We start from the raw sequence: 23,389 nt of genomic DNA, 5'->3' as shown, positions 1-23,389 counted from the left end.
CCAGTAAACCAGTTTCATATGTGTCTACTGGGTGTGGAATAATCAGGTTTCCCCATTGTCTTCTACTGCTATCCGCCTCCCCACACACACACACATCACTTCATACCGAGATGCTTATATTGGAGTGACACCCACAATCCACAACCACAACCCTAACTGAAAGAGGGTCACCAACTTTAATATTCTCATTATACATCTCTAATTCTACCTGTCACCGCATATATTGCAGGATACACTGAGGACTGCTCAGCTTTATACCAACCTATGCAACACAGATGCACCCAGGCGGCCATTTTAAGGTGTGCTAACAAACAAATTGGCTGGGAATTCATTTCAACAGAAGAAAACAAACACTTAAAACAATATTGCTTTATCATCAAGCTTCAAGTGCAGAGAAATATAGCAAGGGTAAACAATTATGTATCATTGTGTCTCTGTTCTAGTTCTTTCTTACTCTACGGGGGTAAATTTTCTCTCATTTAAATGGCCCAGGTGCAGCAGAAATCACTAGCCTATAGAGGAAAAAGATGAATCCAAGCTCATAAAGGGTTCTTCACTGTGAAATAGAAGACAGGTATGGAATATAAAACCATAGAGGCTGACACAACCATCTCATGATGACTGTATTTCAGCTAGGCTTTTGTGGCGCCACAGAGGCCGCAGTGGGATACTAAACGCATGAGAAGAGATGGTCGAGTGTGAGTGGAATTCAAAGGCAAGTGCACACAGGGTTGTTTCAGTGGCTTCATAGGTGTTAAGTTTTCATCACAATCGAGAGTCAGTTACAAAAATGTTAAGTTTATGTACGTCCAAAGCAGGGATGGGCCCTTCAGGAGTGAAGTTGCTCATCCCTGGTCTAGGAGTAGATCTGCTGCATCTCTTTCAATGCGTGGATTTCAATAGACATGTATCTCTGTGCTTTCATTGTATGACCTAAATAGAGTATGGTTAGATAATATTTTGAATATTTTAATATATTTAACAGGGCTTAAAAAAAATCTTAGCAGAATTTGTTTTCTTTATTTAAAAAACACGATGTTCAAGGCTAATATTTTATGTATTTGAGGAGCAGAGAAGAAAGTCTTAGTCTGGTATTTGTCGTCTGGTCATAGCCAATACAGCCTGTGCATAGCACTTCATCTTTTATAACACAAGATTTTGGCCAAATGTATTAAATGACAGGAAAAACAGAGAGATCTCATAGCTACAATAAACTTAGTAAGCTGTAAGTTTATGAAAATGTAATATTATTAGCTGGTGAAATCAAATTAATCAATGTTATTATCTCAATGATTTTAATGCACTTTTTATTACACCATTAATTGTCCTAAAGACCACAGCGGTAGGCAAGTTTTGCTTGTGCCACAACTTGTGAGTACGAGAGCTCTAAAACAGAGATAGTTTAAGTAGCATCTCTGATTTAAACTTCATTAAAGTGTTCAATGATTTGTGTCATCACTAAAAAAGTTCACAGATATTCCTCTGTAGCACTGCATATTTTTAAAAAAATCTGTAAAATATATGCAGGTACAATGGGTGTTTATTACTATTTATAATTATATTGCAAAACAAAATATATAGTGCAAAATAAAATGATAAAATATTCGTCACTGTGTTGTTCATTTACTAAAAACATGATTTGATTATTTTTAACTAGATTTTTACCTGACAACAATGGCCAATTCATATACAAATATAAAATCCACATGCTATCATACACATACACATTACAGATAAATAAAATAATCAAACGCACAAACACACACACACACACACACACACACACACACACACACACACACACACACACACACACACACACACACACACACACACAAAGAAAAATCACAAAAGAGAGTACAACTAACCAATCCAAACCACAGCACTCCAAGAAAGAATGATGGACTGGTGTGTTAGAACGCATGCACTCTATTACAAACCGTGTCTTTAGGATGGCCCATTAGGAAGAAATAGGGGGAGCCATGGTTGTCACTTTTCATGCACATGGAGAGACTGGAAGGTACCATTCCTATAAGAGGCGAAGTAACAACCTAGACCAATCATTAGGGTTAGAACAGCAGCCACAGGCTAAGACAGAATTAAGATCAGTGCTGAGATAGTATTCAGTGAGGAAACTTTAGAAAGGAAGTGAGAATTATTCACTAACAGCCAATAACACTGATGAAATAGAAGACTAGCTACACCTGCATTAATACCAAGAGCATGCTGTCATAGTGTTGTGTTAGCAGGAAAATGGAAGGGTTTTAATGTATTACAAAAATCATTTTGGGGTTATTATTAAATATTAGTGTACAAGAGAATGATTTTTCTCCATCGCTTTGGCTCTTGAATGAGTTCCAAAGTTCAGATCTTGTATTTTGTTCTTACCAGATTTGAATCTTATTCATTTTATTAAAGTTGTACATGTTTTTGTGCAAAAGAGTATGTAAAATTGTATACAAGACTTGCTGATCAAAACTGATGAGATGATTCTCAGTGAAATTGTCATTCTCATTCATACAAACATTCTTTCATCATGTGAGCCATCACATGCAAAAGGATCCATTATCAGATATCATGTATATTCCATAAATAGGCCTATCTATTACATGTAACATTGCTACAAAATAAATGTACTGTATACATACAACTGTACATCTACAACTCGAATTCCAAAAATGTTGGGACGTTTTTTAAATTTGAATAAAATGAAAACTAAAAGACTTTCAAATCACACAAGCCAATATTTTATTTACAATAGAACATAGATAACATAACAAATGTTTAAACTGAGAAATTTTACAATTTTATGCACAAAATGAGCTCATTTCAAATTTGATGTGTGCTACAGGTCTCAAAATAGATGGGACGGGGGCATGTTTACCATGGTGTAGCATCTCCTCTTCTTTTCAAAACAGTGTGAAGACGTCTGGGCATCGAGGTTATGAGTTTCTGGAGTTTTGGTGTTGAAATTTGGTCCCATTCTTGCCTGATATAGGTTTCCAGCTGCTGAAGAGTTTGTGGTCGTCTTTGACGTATTTTTCATTTAATGATGCGCCAAATGTTCTCTATAGGTGAAAGATCTGGACTGCAGGCAGCCCAGTTCAGCACCCAAACTCTTCTATGACGAAGCCATGCTGTTGTAAAAGCTGTAGTATGTGGTTTTGCATTGTCCTGCTGAAATACACAAGGCCTTCCCTGAAATAGACGTCGTCTGGAGGGGAGCATATGTTGCTCTAAAACCTTTATATACCTATCAGAATTTCATAGTGCCTTCCAAAACATGCAAGCTGCCCATACTATATGCACTTATGCACCCTCATACCATCAGAGATGCTGGCTTTTGAACTGAACGCTGATAACACGCTGGAAGGTCTCCCTCCTCTTTAGCCCAGAGGACACGGCGCCTGTGATTTATAACAAGAATTTGGACTTGTCTGAATCTTTTGATGATGTTATGCCCTGTAGATGATGAGATTTGCAAAGCCTTTGCAATTTGACGTTGAGGAACATTGTTTTTAAAGTATTCCACAATGTTTTTACGCACTCTTTCACAGCTCTGCCCATCTTTACTTCTGAGAGACTCTGCCTCTCTAAGACATCCCTTTTATAGCTAATCATGTTACAGACCTGATATCAGTCAACTTAATTAGTTGCTAGATGTTCTCCCAGCTAAATATTTTCAACATTTCTTGCTTTTTCAGTCATTTGTTGCCCCCGTGCCAACTTTTTTGAGACCTGTAGCAGGCATCAAATTTGAAATGAGCTCATTTAGTGGATAAAAGTGTAAGATTTCTCAGTTTAAACATTTGTTATGTTATCTATGTTCTATTGTGAATAAAATATTGGCTCATGTGATTTGAAAGTCTTTTAGTTTTCATTTTATTCAAATTTAAAAAAACGTCCCAACATTTCCGGAATTTGGGTTGTATTACAGTTTTGACGTCTCCCAGTAAACTTTTACCTACTGTTGAAATCTGTATCTAAAAAGATGTTTGTGAGTTTGATATACAATAGCATTCAGACAAAACTGATATTCTTGTATAGTATAATAAGGAGGCAGTGTCAACAAAACAGAACAAAAATTAAATTTATATACAGTATAACAAACATTTCCAGAGTTGACTCTAGTGTGGCTCACGTGATGAAAAAAAAGTTGGCATTGGCCAATTTAATGACACAATAACTAGTTTTGAAGCATGAAATAAGTTACTACATTTTGCGTTGTGATATCCCATAAAACAGTTCTGACAATTGCACTTACATTTTAGAGAATGTTAAGACTGTTTCAAAAGAGAAGTCAAAGCGATTGAGGAAACCTGTAACTGATGGTGACCTCCTTCTAAAAGTACCTACTAGAAATTCCTATTGAGAGCAGAATATTGATAATAATAAATCATATGAAACCTCTCAACCAGACAAATTTCGCTCCTGGTGTGAATAAGTCAATGCATTATTTCACAACATATGAAATGTATGCTAAATATGTTATGCTATATTATACATATTCTATGCGTTACCCAATAAAATATTACATCTTCCAAAGATGAGGTAATATTTGTCTTGTGCCGATGGTTACTCCATCTCTTTGGGGCCCAGTAACCTTAGTGATCTAATACTGTAGACAATTATGCGCAGTAAGGTATGTGTTCAGACAGTTGGTGTAAACCTACCATATTCAGGGACCTGCCCTGTGCCTCTCTTGAGCAGCAGGCGAACTCTACGGCCACCCGATTTGATGAGCTCAATAGCCCGAGCGTGGGTCATATCCCTCGTGCTCTCCCCATTTATTTCAATAATCTGATCACCAACCTGAAAAACAGACAAAATATGGCTATTATCTCGGTATGAAAAAAGTGTTTTTGATAGAAAATCCATCCTGAACAAACATACGCATTCAAATACCTACGTTTGTGAAGATAGATGTGCAAATGCACGCACAGAACAGCGGTAATTATTTTTCGACAGCTTTGAATTGCACCCTCTCTGGTTTTAATGATAATATGACTATCATTTATTAAGGATAATTATTCAGTAGGATCAATATAGGTCTATAACTCATGTCGGCTGTTTTGGTTAAGCGCTAATCAGCATTAGCAGTCATGAATGAGATAGAGTACCAATTAATTTTAGAATTAGCATCACTGAATGAGTGAATCATGGGTACGAGGCTCCTACGAGCTACAATACTGATGCTCTTCATCAACTGTGAATAAGGTGTGCGACTACTGAGGATAATAAGGGACTGGTTAATTGCCTTTTCTTGATATAAAGGAAGGTGGTATGATCAATACTATAATTACTAGTCAATTACTATAGTCAACTAGTCAATTGGTGGGGTCTAGAATTTTTTTTATCATTTATGTTTTATCTTAATATTTTTAGCTGTGGTGCTATCTCTAAATTCATCTTCATTAAAGCACAGCCATCAAAGTGCCTCGTGTAACGAATCTACAGCCTTCAACAATACATTTCAAGACAATTACTGTCAGACTGTCATATCATTTGCTGTGAGCAATATTCTTGTTATGCATATTATGCATCTGTAGGGCTCTTTTTTTTTTTTTTTGCGTGGGCTAAGACGGTTTTGTGCAATAAAAAGGTTATAGATTTTTAGACTGTTCATTTGTTAAATATCTGTCAGTCTTTGCCATTTTTTTAAAGTTCTATGTTCACGTGCACGTGTCTTGGTCTGCCATCATTCAATTTTTAAAAAGTTAATTATAGAGACTAGTCTATTTTTTTGAAGTAATATATATATATATATATATATATGTTATAATGTATTTTATTCTTGAAAAATACATTAAATTTTATAATATAATATGATAAATTATTATATACTGTAAATATATTTTTACTAAATAATAATGTGTATTGTTTTTACATTACTGTAGTATAATTGCATACTACATACAACTACATAATACTTACTAATTAATAAACAAATAATTCAGCTTTGCATAGTGGGCAATTAAACAAAAACTTTATGACAAAAAAAATAACAACTGATCTCAAGTTAAAGGGTTAGTTCACCCAAAAATGAAAATTCTGTCATTTAAGACCTTCGTTCATCTTCAGAACACAAATTAAGATATTTTTGATAAAATCCGATGGCTCAGTGAGGCCTCCATTGACAGCAACTTAATTTACACTTTCAAACACCCAGAAATGTACTAAAGACATATTTAAAACAGTTCATGTGACTACAGTGGTTCAACCTTAATGTTATGAAGTGACGAGAATACTTTTTGTGCACCAAAAAAACTAAATAACAACTTATTCAGCAATATCTAGTGATAGACGATTTCAAAACACTGCTTCATGAAGCTTCGAAGCTTTACGAATCTTTTGTTTCGAATCAGTGGTTCGAAGCGTGTATCAAATGATCTCAAACTGCCAAAGTCACGTGATTTCAGTAAACAGAATTTTCATTCTTGGGTGAACTAACCCTTTAATTAAGAAAATATGTAGTTTTTCACTTCCTTAATAAATACTATAATATTCTCCCTTAACAGACAAACAAATAATGTACAAAAAGGTTGCATAATTATGAAAATATTGGTGCCCCTAAAACAGGAAAATATGCCTACATATATGCTGATGCTAAGCATGTAGGTGCATTGAACTTGTCTTGTGTCTGTGAACTAATTGGCCAGGGGCTGAGGAAAATGAACGAGCCAATTATAGTAACAAATGGAGAATTCCTCTCAAATGGTCTGGATAATGTGGAAGTCTGGGCAGGTCGCTGCCAGCAATGGGCGGCAAGTTTTTTATGACTCATTAAGATCTTGTTTAAATTAGGGGCAGAGAGCAGTGAGACCTCAACTCTCTCATTATTGACAAGGAGTCTCTCGTTTTTTGCTCCTGCACTTTGTCTGAGGCCGGTTCCTCTGACCTCTGGGGTGGAGAGTACTAGTAAAAGAATCGCAGCTAGCAGCATCAGCATCAGCAGCTCTATCATGTTTTCAGTTTATCTAGGGGGTATATGTGGAAATCTACAGCAGCAGCAGTGTCTGCTGTGGGCTATATGACTTCATGCTTAATGGACTTTTTAAATACCACAGGTCTGTTCCACCACAAACTAATTATAGTTTCAAAAGGCATTTTGTGCTGTGCTATATTCATACCCTGAAAGAAGACAGGGTGATGTTTACAGTCAGAACTGAGGCTCTTGAATGGAAGAGAACGGTCAGGTAATGGACTAAATATGAAAAGGATGGAATGAGAGGTAGAAAAAAAAGAGATAATATCCTAAGGGGCCTGTTTCATTCACATTAGCTCTGACAGCTTCATTACAGACAAGAGCTTAACAGGGAACAGAATAGCTGCAGATGAAAACAGACAGGCAGACAGACAGACAGACAGATAGATAGATAGATAGATAGATAGATAGATAGATACAGGCAGGAAGTGATTTCAGCTCACCCTCATCCTCCCATTGCGTATGGCTGGTCCATCTTCAGCCAATCGCAGAACGAACAGGTCCATCTTATACTCGCGTCCTCCACGGATACTAAAGCCAAAACCTTTCATACCCTTTTCCAACTCAACTGTGAAGAAGTCAAAATCCTGCCAACACACACACACACACACACACACACACACACACACACACACACACACACACATGAACTAAGGACTTTATGGACATATTATGATCATGCATAATATATACTTTATGGAAATGAACTGTCAGTGCCACCTAATGCACTTTAACATTGTCATTTCATGATATTAATCTACTGACTACTAGTGATAAATTATGATATCAGAGTGTATTTCTACTCCATTTAAAACTGTAGCACAGTGTGTGAGTGAATAAAGAGTGGCAGCAGAGTTACCTGTGGCATCCTGTAGTCTGGTAAAGGAAAGGTGCGAGGGTCAGTAGACAGCTGTCTGTAGTCCAGCAGCGGCGGGTGTCTGTAATCGAGCGTTGGCGGCTGTCGGTAATCTGCTACAGGGGGGTGTCGGTAGTCCACCGGGGGTTGGCGGTAATCAGTGAACGGCTGCCTAATATCGGGTTTTACATCCTGTCTTGCTTTCACCTCCGACCTGTAGCTGAGTAACAAATCAGAGCAGAACCAATGAGCACTAATGCCATTTGGTGACGTCAAATCTTATGCACAGAGTTGGAATATGTGCAACTGCAAGAATTGCACTACTTCTGTGGTGATTTTTTATGACACATGTCATATGTGTCAATTCAAAATAGTAGCTTTTATTAGGAACACAAAAACTGTAATATACTGTTACCTATATGAGAATGAGGAGATTCTCTCATAATATTTACTCTGTTTACGTCTGTTTTCCAGTGGATGCCATCAAAAAGACTTACCACTGACAGAACTAACGCTCTAATGAATTTTAAAGTTTAATGCAGGATAATGTTCTGTTGAAAATGGCGAAGCCTGAGGAGCTCTAGGGTGTATATTGAAACTTGAGTGAGCATGGAGAGGAAGTGAAATCATTGGTCCCTGCAGGCTACATAAATGATTAAAAACTGTTTTAAGGAGACATGCAGGTAAATTATTCAGTTCTGTAAGAGATAAGTGATTTTACGCAACAGCCTAATAGTGAGAGAGAGTCTGTAATAGTGAACTTTAGCCAAGTTTTAACTTGATGACAAACATATTTGACCTGGATGTATCCATTCAAATGATTTGGGATGCACAATATATGGTTTCCATATCGGTTAACCATCAGCAAAATATCAGTTTTTCATACTATACATTATAAAGTTGTGATGTCTAAATTTACTTGTGGAATATAAAACAACTGATTTTAGTTTTTAGTGTTGTATTTTTAAATTTATTTAGACAAAATAGTATAGAATTTTATTATCGGCCATAATAACCATTAAGGTGAGGTCACAAAAACATGTGACCAACTTGAACCCATTGCGAAATCTGTGTGGTCTGAAACTCTCATTCGAGCAGATTTCTATTGAAATGACTTGGTTTCACCTGTGAAATTCCTCTGAGTAACGGTAAATAATACTGGTGTACCTCTAAAAATGCCCTAAACTGCCCTGTCAACCTCTTTAATCACTCCATGGTCAAACACCACAGACATTTTCTTTAAAAAATATATATATTTGTTAGCTTAACCTAAAATCATAATTCTGTCTAAATGTTAACATTAATAAATCAGGTACAATAACGGTTTAAACCAATATTTAAGTAATAAAGATCATTTGAGTTGGTGTCTTGCCTGCTGTCGTGGCTGTAGATCTGTACTGGCACTGCGGAGGGCTGGGTGGGCGGGTTCTGTTGGGTCACTGAGCTGGGCTGATTGGCTGGGCTGGTTTGAGTGACAGGGCTCGGTTGTGCTTCTGAACTAGGCTGCGATTTGGGGCTGGGTTGAGGTGCAGAGTTGGTTTGAGGGTTGGAGTTGGGTAGAGGGGCAGCACCGGTCTGGTTCACAGTGCTGGGTTGGCAAACTGGACTGGGCTGGGCCATAGGGCTCTGCTTTGCTGAGCTGCCGGCAGAAGGCGTGCTGTTTGTCTCTGAAAAATGGAGAAAAGTCAAAAAGTTAAGCTATTTATACAGCTTCTTTTTGTAACACATCTTCTAAAATAGCAGTTTAAGGGTTGCATTAATACCTAAAATTAATTATGGCTCTTGATAGCATTTTTTTTTGCATGTACTTTCTACGTTGTTTTAGCATTAAATCCACTAAAAGGCCGGTGCAAGATGGAAAACTGAGTGCTAGTTCATGGAGTATACAGCAGTCTGCCATAATCTAGCATACTTTACTAAACTGTATAACATTACATTTTTTAATAAGGCAGAATCTATGGGTCTATTTATACTTGGTCACTTCATGCATTTTCGTGAAATCGTGAATTGATTGTGAGGTGTAAATGCCCACCGAAAATCATTTGAGATAGATTGCAATCCGATCACTCAAACCACTTCCGGAGGTGGTTTGAGACACTGTAGATGAGTATCACTTCAACAAGCTGATGCACAAACTGCCGCAAATGAAACTGAAAGTAGTGACACTAAATTCTCCTACCAGTGCTGATGCCACTCTCTCTCCTATTACAGTTTTTGATCTTGAAATCAGCTGATAAATAAAATGCAGCACACATCTGTTGCTTTCGGTGACATGAACGTCACTGAATTTGCATATACAGTAGCACAGAAATTGAAGATCGGATTTACATTTGTGTTCTGAAAACACATTTTTGTGGCCATATTTAAATTGAACAGTTTTAACAAATAGCTGTTCAGTAAAAATGCATGAAGTGACCAGTGTAAATAGGCCCGATAATAATTCTAATTTGACAGAATGACAGTGAGTAGTTAAAGGGTTAGTTCACACAAAAATGAAAATGATCCCATAATTTACTCACCCTCAAGCCATCCTAGGTGTACAGTATATGACTTTCTTCTTTCAGTCAAACAAAATCAAAATTCAAAAAATATTCTGGCTCTTTCAAGCTTTATAATGGTAGTGAATAGTAACCAATATTTTGAAGCCCAAAAAAGCACATCCATCCATCATAAAAGTAATCCATACGGCTCCAGGGGGTTAATAAAGGCCTTCTGAAGTGAAGCGATGCGTTTTTGTAAGAAAAATATCCATATTTATAACTTTATAAACTAGAATCATTCCCATTATAAAGCTTGGAAGAGTCAGAATATTTTTAATATAACTCTGATTGTGTTCGAGTAAAAGAAGAAAGTCATATACTGTACACCTCGGATGGCTTGAGGGTGAGTAAATCATGGGATAATTTTAATTTTTTGGGTAAACTAACCCTTTAAAGTGGATTTCTGGTTGTTAGTGAATAAGATGCAGGGTTTTTTTGTGTGTGTGTGTGTGTGTGTGTGTGTGTGCAACCATTTATTGAATTTAGCCCTTAAAAGGAAAGTTCACCCAAGAATTGACATTCTGTTGTCATTTTCTCACCCTCATGTCATTACAAACCTGTATGACTTTTTTTTGTGAGTAAATGATGACAGAATTTTCATTTTTGGGTGAACTATACCTTTAAGGATTAATTTCAAGTTTTTTTGCACGTCATTCAGATGTATATCTAATATATCAATCTTAGTTATTTATTATGTTGTAATTGTACACATTTTATTTGCATATTTATTTTTTAATGTTATTTTTTAAATATTTTTATTTAAGTTAGCACTCACATTTCAGTCACAATCTTCATGAACCTCCTGCATTTTTATCACAAACTACTATTCAGGAAAAACAGTAATGACATCCAATCACATTTCAACTTCTAAAACCTTCAACTTCTAAAAACTCCCCCCCCTCCCCAACCTCAGCTAATTGACATGACAGAGCATTGCTCAGGAAGTCAACCTGCAAAGTCAGTTTAATAGCAGAATTAGTGTTCACAGATGTCCACTCACCCTCCTGAGGGATGATCCTGAGTGTGACGGTGAGTCCTGCGTCCTTGATCAGTTTGACGATGTCGGCGTGTGGCATGTTGACAATAGACTGATTGTTGACGGCCAGTATACGATCTCCAACCTTGAGCTTCCCACAGTGGTCTGCTGGACTTCCCTCAATGATGCGGCCAATCTTATGAGGCACGGCTGATAACACACATGCACAAATACTTTTTACATAATACATTAAGAGAGCTCTTTTTCTGCACTCTGTCCTTTCCTGTTAGTGGAGCTGTTTTTATATACGAGCGTGGGCGCTGCATTAGAACATTGTAACTAGCCTCTTCAGCCCCCAAATAGAAGTGCATCTATTATTAATACACAGGTTTATGAGGACATGCTGCACTTTTAAAATCACTATGACCCTCTGAAGCAGCCAGCCCGAGTGAGCTATTACAGTAAAGGAATGTCCCAGATTGAAAATAAGTTAAAGTTGAAGTGCACGAAGTGTACAAAATAATCATTCCTTACCAGCAGCAGCCGCGGTTTCAGGCCTGTTCAGTGAACTGATAATAACGAATCCAAACCCTTCGCTCTCCTTGCGCTGGATGGTGACATCTGATGGCTGCAGATTCTGATTGGCTACTGTGTCTGGTGGGGAGGAGCCTGTGGTGGATGGGGCGGAGTTTTGTGAGGGGGCGGAGTTGTTACAGAACATTCTGGAGTTGAAGTCACTCCTGGGGGAACTGTGCTGGGTAGATCCAGGACTGCGGCCGTTCTCTGGAAAGGGTTCACCTGAAGATACCAGAGCGAGAGATAAAGTACAATAAATTGACTTTTCAAGTAACACTTCCACTGACTTGGCATTTTCATCAGACTTAAATGGGAACTATCATGGTTAAGAGGAACAAGGTTCTCTCAAACACTGGATTCTTATGGGTTAATTATCTGAAGTATCCCTTTAATACTTACTAGAACGTTTACGAATCATCGCAATCGATTGGAACCATTGTATTCATCACTTTTCCAGGATTTTCTACCAGTTTTCCCTGATTTTGTTTTCGCTAACAGTTACATAAAATACATAAAATACAATTGTAAGATTTAGAAACAGGTATCAACTACAATTAGTAAAAGTATGCGAGAAAGAGAGAAAACAGACATGCTATAGTTTGGCTAAAGCTGGTCTAAAGTTCCTCTGCGATCAAACACTAAGCCTAAAAAAGCCAGCAGCCAGACATTTCCCAATGCTCCACTGAGATGCAAAAGGGGAGAAACGATTGTTCAGGGAAGATAAGAATGAGAGGATGAGTCAGACAGCGAGAAGGATGAGGGAGGCAGAGCTTGAAAAGGCACAAAATCTGAGCCTCAGCTACACCAAGAATTATTAGAACGGGTGGACGAGAGAGAAAGAGAGAAAACAGAGGACACATTATAAGCAGCAGAGGAAAAGTTTAACAGAACCTGCTTCATTACCTCCATTACCTTCTTCACATAATATATACTTTGCAACAATCTATAATTGCTGTAACTGTCAGGAAATAACAAGCTTTAGCCTTTAAAGGTGGTTTCTTCAGTTTCAGGCAGAAATATGTCCCATGGGTTTATTTTTATTAAAATAGATTTCATTTTTTTTTCTTTTGATATATGAAGGTCATGTTGGAAACTATATATCATGCCACTTTTCAAATGTCTTTTATGTACAGGTTTTATTGTTTTAATCTTGTCCTTGACGCAGACTTTTTTATCTTTATATTTTCAAAATAATATTGCATGTTTAAAACTATGATAATCTAAAAGAGAGTGAAATAAACATTAACCATTTATTGTGTGACAATGATTTAAATATAGAATGTTCCACCACAACAAACAATTTAAAAAAAAAATCAAAATCAAATGTTAGTGTATTTGTTTACCATAGCGAAGATAGTAATGTGCATGCTTGAGATGAAATATGAAACGTGATGGCGAAGAAGGTAAATTAAACTTCGTATTTTATAACAGAGTATTTTGAATTTGTGTAATTTCCAATGGAACTGTTTGTTTATGTGTGAAAATATATTGTTTAACTGTGTATATTTAGGATACTTAGGGCCTGATTTACTAAACAGGGCAAATTAGCATAAAATCGCAATTCCAAAAAAGCGTGATGGGAGTGGAAAGTTCTGCGCGTGATCTATTGACGACACGCAAATTAAAGAACTAGGGGTGTGACGAGACAGGTAGCTCATGAGACAAGACGACACGAGATTGAGTTCACGAGAACAAGATTTTTACACAGTATTTTTAAGAAATCCTCAATGACGAAATACATGACTAGAGCAATAGTCTGCAGGTGCATTTGAAATGGTTTAACTAATCATCTTGTAATGAATGTCATTTCAGTTCTACTTTGAGTATGAATTATCATATGCAGTAAAAGGCAACAATACTCAAGCACTGTAAAAGGTTTTGCCACAAACTCAACTGTATTCTACAAATTTTGACCTCCTAACTGAACTCCTTTCCACAAATTGATCATAGAAATAAAAACAGTATAAATACAAATTAATTTTCTTAGTCTTATTATTAAGTGCAAACAATACTGTAAGTGCAAAGTACTCTCTTAATGTTCAAAGTGCAAATAGAGACCAAATTTTTCTTCAAGCATGATACAGAGCTAAGAAATGGTTACAAACCTAAGATAGCTTTCAAAATGCAGGGTATTGAAATCGTGTTTGAATGCTCGCTCGCGTTTTACTTTCACTTTCGTGATCGCGTGTATTCTGTGAATAGGGAACGCCTGTGCTGAGTGCGCATTCCACAAGATCAGACATTTGTCAGATGCTATTAGGCTATGTTGCGCAACGAATCCTCTGCCATGGTCTTGTCAGTCACTTTACTCTCGTCACATGATCAGTGAATGCTGATTCCTGCTGCACTATGTACGACTCTGCTGCTCGTGTTGGATGAACTGGATGAAATTGAAGCGACAGTTATCCAACTGAATTAAATGGTTTTTATTTCTAAAAATAGCAAAACGACAGTGGAGGTGTAATGTAAATGTAGCGGTGGCATATTTTATCCTAATTTCACCCTCACACTCCGCCATGTCAATGTCGTGAGACATTGACAGCTTTAATCCTGCGATATCTTGTGGCACGAGATCTCGTCACACCCTGATAACGAACACAGACGCAGCTGGATCATTTCCATAATGACCAACGCAATCTACCAAGAGCAGCGTCAAATTAGTCTCTGGTTTAAGACATGCTTTTTTGTGTGGTAAATAATGGCGCAAATACCAGTAAATTGACTAGCGCAAACCTTAGTAAATCACCTTGCATGATTCATTCAAATACTCTTCTCCAATAAATTTTGCATCTAAAAGGGAAACTCATACAAATGCATATGCAGTAAGGTCAGCTGCAAAAATAACTGTGTCCATGCCTTTTCAGTGCTCATTTTTCACTGTGTGTCTTCAGTTAATCCTGACAGTCGTTTTTCGCCAAAAGAGGGTTTGTGCTGGCGCAAGCTATTAGTAAATCTGGCCCAAAAATAGTAGCCTTGGCAAGATAAAGGATGTGGCCACTTTACACGCAAATTAAAAATGTTAAAAATGTCATTTCCACCACAGAATGCTATTAAACACAATACATGATTTGATATGGGATGGAAATACCATGTACATTCAATAAATGTTTGTTCACTGTTGTACATTGTTAGTAGACAAATGAAACAAACATGCCAATTCTCACCTGTGGGCTGAACTCTCCGTCGTACAGTGAGTTTAACCTGCCCAGTCCGGGCTGCCCCATGCATGAGGTCAATGACGTAACGGTGGGGTTTTCCAGCCACAGGGATCCCATCAACTGACATAAGCTCGTCTCCTGGCCGGAGACGCCCGTCTTTATCTGCCGGGCTCTTCTCGATGATTGCACCAATCAGGATCTGTACAGGCACAGCACGGTTACTATAGGCTCTCTTTAAACTCTGTATGGAAACTAAAGTGGATGAACAGACATGTTATCATGTTAGCTAATGGCAGTGAGCTCTGTTTTAGGAAGCGTGTGCGTTAGTTCTTAAGTACGAGCCTTCTCCTGAGCCTCCGGACTCACAGGCTGTCCTGGTTCCTCTCCGCCCAAGATCCTGAAGCCAAAACCGGACTTCTGTCTGCGCAGGTGCACCTCCACTTCCTGGAACTCTGATGCTGACATTGAAGACACATTTATCTCACTATTTAGTCATTTCTCCAGATTATTCTCATCCTTCAAGTGTAATTTACTGTTCTAGTTGACATTTAAGACCTCCATTTCTGTTCATTGAGCACTTAATTTGTTAATTCATTCATTTTATGTTCTTGAACCTGTATTGGCAGGTTCATTTTCAAGGCAGTGAGAATGACAAATGGCAAAAACTGACTAAAAATGAAATTCCAGGAATCTCCAGGTACTGTTTCACAGAGGTCACAATAACTGGATATAAAAAATAATGAATTTCAGACTTTAAGACTTTATTTTAACACCCTGTAAAGGCATTTCATAGAAAATTCATAAATACTGCGATATTGTTGTCAGACTTTTTTCAATATTGTTGATTCTAAGACTATTGTTGTAATGAAATAGTCTAAATGTCATCATCTTTTAAATATCATATGATTTTGGGTGACAAAAATAACATTTATTTGAAAATACTAAATTTGATAAAATTCTTAATGTAACAGACCAAACTTATATTTATATTTATACCCCAATTATACTCGAATCAGGTGGTTCGGAGCATAAAAGTCACGTGATTTCAGTAAACGAGGCTTCGTTACGTCATAAGTGTTTCGAAATTTCAATGGTTCACCACTGGGGGGCGTGACTTTGGCAGTTTGATACATACTCCGAACCACTGATTCGAAACAAAAGATTCGTAAAGCTTTGAAGCTTCATGAAGCAGTGTTTTGAAATCGCCCATCACTAGATATTGTTGAATAAAGTCGTTATTTTGTTTTTTTGGCACACAAAAGTATTCTCGTCACTTCATAACATTAAGGTTGAACCACTGTAGTCACATGAACTGTTTTAAATATGTCTTTAGTAGCTTTCTGGGCATTTGAAAGTGTTAATTATCTTGCTGGCAACGGAGGCCTCACTGAGCCATCGGATTTTATCAAAAATATCTTAATTTGTGTTCCGAAGATGAACGAAGGTCTTACTGGTGTGGAACAACATGAGGGTGAGTAATTAATGACAGAATTTTCATTTTTGGGTGAACTAACCCTTTAAGGTTAGGGTTAGTCATATTTTTTATTAAATAGGCATATTATTTTAAGCGACAAAAATAATTTATTTGAGGTTATTAAAAAAAGTAAAATTACAGAAAAAAACTTTACTTAACATTTAAAAATGGTAAAAATGTATAGAGGTCACTGGATATATAAAAATGAATTTCAGACTTGACTTTATGCAGAACTCTTTCTGTCAGACTGTTTCTGTTTTGGGTGCAGATATATTTACTCACCGGAGAGGTCAGCTGGGATGGCTGCTCGAGGAAGCCCTGGCTCTAAGAAAGGGAGAGATACAAGGACAGCCCATAAATCAATGCTTATATAAACATACACACCTGGAAATATACTAACTACAATATATACATGATCTATCTCACTGCTAATATAATTCCCAGCGACTACAAAGCAATGAAGATACTATACAGTGCCCCCAAAAAGGAACTTGAGGTACACTTAAAAATGTAATCTGATAACAAAATGATGTTGACTTTCTCAATTTTAGAAGCCAGTTCTTGATTTTATACAGTAAAACAGAAGTTCATCTTCTGGTTTAGAGCAGACTGGAACTGAGATTAGCATTTGCAGCGCCTAAAAACTTACACGTGGCCATGTATAATGAACTCTGCTGCATGTTTCACATTTAAAATAGGTTGCAGGTTGAGCTTGAGCCTGATTCTGATTCTGAGAGGGAGTCTGATCTTCAACTGCTTCATTCCTGCAACCTCATCTGCCTCTCTGATAGAGCTGGTCAATATTTGCAACCCTATGCTGGTGATATTTAACCAATATATTGGTGTATATTATGATGATTTACACACTTTTCATTTGACTGTAGCAGTAGGCTGGTTTTGTGTTTTGTGCCCTCTCCTTGTGTAATGACTTGTAAATATCACAGTGTAAGTATGTTAAGCGCATCTAATTTAAACCAATTGCATTAGAGTTTGATTCATTTACGCAAATTAGCTCTTTTGAAAAGAATCAGTTCAGAATTTAATTACTTCTTTGTGTTCATGGAAGTCTTTGAGGGACATTTTGCATGCTTTAATATGTTTTGATAAAACATATGTAGGTGAATGTTGCTGTTTATTACTATTTATTGTTAAATTAGTTCATTTAAAATGATTAAATATTCTTCTTTGTGATCATTAAGAGCAGCATGGTAAACAACATGCACTGAATAGATTAACTTTTTAATGATCGCTAGTTCCTATGACTAAAAAATTACCCTGTAAAGTCATTTCAGAGCAAAATACATACAAACTGAAATATTATTTCGAGCCTTTTTACAATATACATCAAATATTGTTCAAAGAAGTGTTGATTTTGATTTTTTTTGTTGTTGTTGTTGTAGAGATAAAATGTCATAAAAGTCTAAATTTAATCATGTTATATTTTTCATTACATGCCATATGGTTTTATGTGACAAAAATAACATCTATACAATGATAAATTAAAAAAAAAATCTCAAACTGCAGTAGATCACACTTTACCAAATATTAAAAAAAATAAAGATTTATTAATTTAAACATATATCAAAGATCACATAAAATATGCATTAACATAAACAGAATATGTGTCCTTGTTGTGAAAACCTGAGCTCCTGTAATACTTGAATATAATGAGTATTAATGAGATTTCAAGAGTTTGACAGAACGCAAAATCTTTACAGCATCCTTGCGACATCAAGCGCATATTCAAACAGCTATAAAACATTACTGAACGTACTGAAACATTGTCACTGCCGGTTTAGTAAGAACTGCAATTTCACAGAATGAGGCAGTTTAAAACATCTTGCTCATAAAATACGATGAGGCTCACAAATGTACAAAATGTAATCAACCTTCAGGAAGTGCTTACCTGGAAGAAAAACTGAATGGTTTTCGCTCATATCAGATCTCTGTATCACCAGCATATACAATAGATGCTAAAGTGTCTGTGTGATCTAATAAGATCTATAAATATAAAGCAAAAACCTCGTATAATTCTATGGAGGATCACTGTACATGACATTATCAAACAACATCAACACACTATATTAACCAACATCCATTGCTATTTGCCAACCTGTCATTGCTAGCTGTGAATACTAAAGGGAACACTATACAAAATAAAGGAGGAGGTATAGAATATGAGACAGTAATGAGGGAGAGCACACCAACTCCCTGCTGAATTAAAACCATAGAAAATGTCTAGTGTGGTACAGCAGTTCAACTTTATGCAAATGCACAGTGAAAGGATGAAGTGACCGGTAATGGGAGTGCACAGTAGTTGAATACAGGACCGCCTACTAGTGAGTAACAACAGCACGACATGTTGACCTCTACTGATTTAATCGCTGTCAGTCTAAAACGCACCTTTAGAAATGCAACATCAACTCTTTTGATAGTTCAGACGTATTTGTTCAATATGCAGGTAATGTCATACAGTTATATTTGTATGAATTAATGTATTTCAAACTATTTGTTGAATTAAACATGCTTTACTTAAAATGCTATGAATGTTGGCTCACGGGGGACCGCGAAAAGTTCAGAAAGCCTGTATGTGTGGTAATGTCTCTAAATTTGGTTAAGAAAGTACCTGCATTAATAATGTAAAGTGTTATATAACGTCAAAGTCACTAAAGCAACTGAAGTTCACTCAGACTCCAGAGCAGCTCTACGGATCTCATTGTGGGAAAATTCCAAAATGACAAGACATGCCAACCTCAAAACACTTACCATAGAGGATAAGATAGGTTGTAAGTTACAGCAATTAAAAAGTGTATTGTGAGTCTGAGAGAACTGACATAATAATCACTGGAGACTTACACCATGTTCTAACCAGGCCTAACAATATAATGCACCAGTAAAAATCATTTTATGGGCCAAACTTAAAGTCGTAGGTGAGCATATTTGATGTTTAATATCATTTTACTTCATGGCCGTCTTGATATTACACTCTAAAAAATGCTGGGTTAAAATCAACCCAAGTTGGTTTGAAGATGGACAAACCCAGCAACTGGGTTGTTTTAACCCAGTGGTTGGGTTAAATGTTTGCCCAACCTGCTGGGTAGTTTTATTTAACTCAACTATTGTTTAAAATTACTGTATTGCTTGCTTAAAATCAACCCAAAGTACGTTGGAAATTAACATTTATTAATATGTTTAATAAATGAACATTTATTTATATGTTTAATGAATAATAATTAAACAATAAACGTTTATTAAATTGCTTATTAATAAATGTTCACCTTTTGATTATTATTGTTGCCTCTAGTAATTATGTGTGTGATTTTTAATTTCCAACCTATTTTGGGTTCATTTTAAGCCAGCCATATAGTAATTTTTAAACAATAGTTGAGTTAAATAAAACTGCCCAGCACGTTGGGCAAACATTTAACCCAAACACTGGGTTTGTCCATTTTGAACCCAACTTGGGTTGTTTATATATATATATATATAAACGGTTAGTTCCTGTCCTTGATTCTGATGGGTCAATAGCTGTGTTTTATTCACGATAAAACACGGCTATGACCGCTTCACCCAACGGTTCTGTGTATCACTACACAACACCCTTAGCAACCACTCTTAGCAACGTAAACTGTATGTTCTCAATTAATATTGTTCATTGAAGCTTACTGTATTATGTAGAAGAGTACTGTGAGAAAGAGATCGATTGAGCGAGTTTATTACCTGCATTCAGATTTAGCATTTTCCTTCAGATCAGTCCTACGTTCATAATAAAACATCTGTTTAAATGTCCGATGTATTATCTTGTCCTTTTAACAGTTAAGGGGTTTTCCCGTGACTGACAGCGCTAGTCAAAGCATTTGTCAGTTGCGTTCCGTGTTCACAACAATTCAGTCTTTTCAATGTAAAAGTCTTCACTACTGACTGACACACTCATATATAATAATGTAACTTCTGTTGCTGTTCACGGTCAGGGATTATTTTTTCCGGCGGAAGAAAGGCTTTTGGTGAAAGTTTAATTCATGAAAGTTGCATTGATACATATTTTTGGCTTTAATATTTGTATTGTGTGGTAACCGTTTTATAAAAGCAATAAGGTACTCAAGGCTAGTGCTATATCGTGAATAAGTCACGGCTGAAGGGGTTGAAGGCACTCTGCTTTGCGTCATGCCTAACAACACCCTTCAGCCGTGACTTATTCACGATATAGCACTAGCCTTGAGTACCTTATTGCTTACATATATTCAACATTCGGCTTGTTTAGTTCAAATAATGCCAAAAAAAAAAAAAAAAAGCTTTATGTGGAAAAAAAAATGGTTTAACTTCAATTTCTATAGTCAGCATTTGGCATTACGATTTCTTCCATTACATTTTACAGCTTTTTACGTTTTTAAAGCTATGCGAGTGCAATTTTCGACTTTGCACTGTGGGTAGAGCCACTCCTCATAATGCTACAGAAATATAAATAATGTAATCACAAAATTTATTTATCGCTAATCCCACTCTCAGAAAAACGTACCACAGAAAAGATAGCTTTTATCGCTAGCTACTTTAGAGCATTGTGTCTCCTAAAGTGCTAAACACAGTGCTGCATTTTTTTTTTCTTTTGATGAACAGCAGGAAATGTAATGTATATGCACAACATAAATTCCATATGTTCAGTGTATATGAGCATGTGTGCAACTTTCAGAGTGGAAAAACACAGCAGGTAAACGGCACAGATTAGCAGCAGGCTAAGTAGACAAATAGCTTTATGTGCTAGCAAGATGTTGCTTCAGTTACTTACGCCTATTCTCATAGATAGCCCTGGACTTCTCATACAGGTCATAGGGGTCAGGTTTGGTCAAGTCAAACTCTGGACCTGAGGGCCAGTGCAGAAATGGAGTGCTGTGAGGGAGAGCATGGATAGATAGACTGGTTGTGGGACTGCTGTGAGGATCCCAATGTTCCAAGACCTGCAAATACACCGGCATTCAGTAAAGCACCCAATCATCTCCCAGCGCTGAGTTTATTAAAATGCTGAACTGAATAAGCAAACTGTGCTCTTCCAGGCAACTTCCGCCTGGAATTTCACTGGCCGTGGGATAGGATGATGTTTAACAATGAACTTGCTTTTGCGGTAATTAGTTTTTAAATGAAGTGTACACACAATGCATGGCAAGTTAGTTCTAGCTCAGCAAAATAAGGCGGCATCAAGGGCTCATCAAGGACGCTTGATGCGTTTCTCTCTTGCTGACGATACTGAATGTAATCTTTGTGTTTTCTCATGCTAATGCAGCTGTGGGCGAAACGTTCTCAAACCACTTCACTGCACCGGGCTCTCGCACGACACCCAAAATTAGGTTATGCAAACAGAATGCACAAAGAACAGCAAGCAGGCATAGAGGTCCGCTTTTTCTAATATCAAGGCTGTTTTCACACAAGATTCAATTGCTTGGCCTGAACTCAAGTTCGATTCCACCCTCTTGTCCTGCTAGTCACTTTGTATGTTTGGGTCTGAATCGCGGTATGTTTGTCTCATTAAGGCCGTGTGTCCACCAAAGACGCTCTGCTTAAAACGCCTATCTGTGAGCGCTTCGGCAACACGTTTTTTTCAGTTGAGACGCTTTGTTGCTATGATACATAATATCCGTGGCACTGTTACTTATAACTGATTTTGCAGGTAATTTGTTTCAGACTTAAAATGTTGACGCAATGTAGAGTACTTGCTATGTCTGTTTGGAGACCAGCAATATTAATTTCTCATCCATTTTGTTCCGTTCTCTGCTTGTTGATGTCGTTGTACAGCAAGAATGTTGTGACAGTTGGTCGGTGTTGTATTTGTCCCGCCCCTCCTCCACTCTGATTGGATGGCTGAATAAAAAGTGACAGTGATGAGCGCAGCGTTTTACTCAAAGTTAAACATTCTTCAACTTGAGGCGACCGGTAAAAAACACAGAGCTCTCAGCGCTTGAGCATGAAAAAGATGCTCAGCGCCTCGTTATGTTCCTGGCGTTTAAAAAACGTGGCACTTCCACTGAAAACAATTGGAAAAGTACGCTAGCAGCTGGAAAAAAACGCTTTGGTGGACACGGGGCCTAATGCGAGTATCACTGTTAGGGATGGGAATGATAAAGAATTTAATGATACCACTTCTGAATCAGCTTCTTAATGGTTTCATTAATGATTCTTTTATTAGTTTTAAAGAATAAATATTTGAAAAAAAAAAAAAAAAAAATTCCATTGTCAAATAATGAGATTTCAGTAAATACATTTCAAACAATTCTTCCAAATACAGTTTACACGGATGTTTTAAAGACTTTTTTTCAATTCAATAACTGACCGTAACTATATATTGAACAATTTCAATTTAGTAAATTTTACTTAATTTTGTCCATTCAACTTCCTTGTGGGGTTGTGGACAGTTCAGTTCCAGCTCATAAATCGAAAAAGAGGTGATTAAATTCCCTGGAAGACACGGTTACAGCACACCCTTAAAGGGTTAGTTCACCCTTATATTACATAATGTCCTGTCTCTCCTAAGCTTTATAATGGCAGTAAATAGAGGATGCGATTTTTCAGTAATTTTTCAATAAAGGCCTTCTGAAGCGAAGCGATGCGTTTGTGTATGAAAAATATCCATATTTAAAACTTTAAAAACTTAACTGGTTTCCGGCAGACGGCCATACGCACGTCGACTTATGCCAAAAGAGTAACCCCTGATGCGATGTAGGAGTAGCGCTTTGACGCCTCTCGCTGTTCAAACAAATAAGGCTGTGCAACAAACTCTCTTATATCGAAATCCTCCGACATTTCTCTTTAAAAATTCTTGTTTTAGACTTCTAATT

At 36.9% G+C, this 23,389-nt stretch overlaps 1 protein-coding gene across 15 annotated transcripts in view; it reads right to left on the bottom strand.

The window, feature by feature from the left end:
- The window catches only part of magi2a (membrane associated guanylate kinase, WW and PDZ domain containing 2a), a 238,717-nt gene that overhangs the window by 5,032 nt on the left and 210,296 nt on the right, over window positions 1–23,389 (bottom strand). For 5 of the 15 annotated variants that reach the window (XM_051890863.1, XM_051890864.1, XM_051890867.1 and 2 more), the window contains 10 exons: window positions 21,349–21,517; window positions 16,848–16,889; window positions 15,434–15,549; window positions 15,098–15,290; window positions 11,892–12,155; window positions 11,382–11,567; window positions 9,214–9,508; window positions 7,845–8,061; window positions 7,429–7,572; window positions 4,674–4,812 (listed from right to left, as the gene is read on the bottom strand). In XM_051890863.1, the coding sequence (XP_051746823.1) occupies window positions 4,674–4,812; window positions 7,429–7,572; window positions 7,845–8,061; window positions 9,214–9,508; window positions 11,382–11,567; window positions 11,892–12,155; window positions 15,098–15,290; window positions 15,434–15,549; window positions 16,848–16,889; window positions 21,349–21,517 (1,765 nt within the window). Of the gene's footprint in view, window positions 1–1,940; window positions 2,052–4,673; window positions 4,813–7,428; window positions 7,573–7,844; window positions 8,062–9,213; window positions 9,509–11,381; window positions 11,568–11,891; window positions 12,156–15,097; window positions 15,291–15,433; window positions 15,550–16,847; window positions 16,890–21,348; window positions 21,518–23,389 lie in introns of all 15 variants that reach the window. The other 10 variants (XM_051890872.1, XM_051890878.1, XM_051890874.1 and 7 more) reach the window with 8 other exon arrangements.

The sequence above is a fragment of the Ctenopharyngodon idella genome, chromosome 4 (genome assembly GCF_019924925.1).
Source record: "Ctenopharyngodon idella isolate HZGC_01 chromosome 4, HZGC01, whole genome shotgun sequence".
NCBI classification, from domain to species: domain Eukaryota; kingdom Metazoa; phylum Chordata; class Actinopteri; order Cypriniformes; family Xenocyprididae; genus Ctenopharyngodon; species Ctenopharyngodon idella.
The sequence above is the reverse complement of the archived record's forward strand: the minus strand, read 5'-3'. Positions and strand labels throughout refer to the sequence as shown.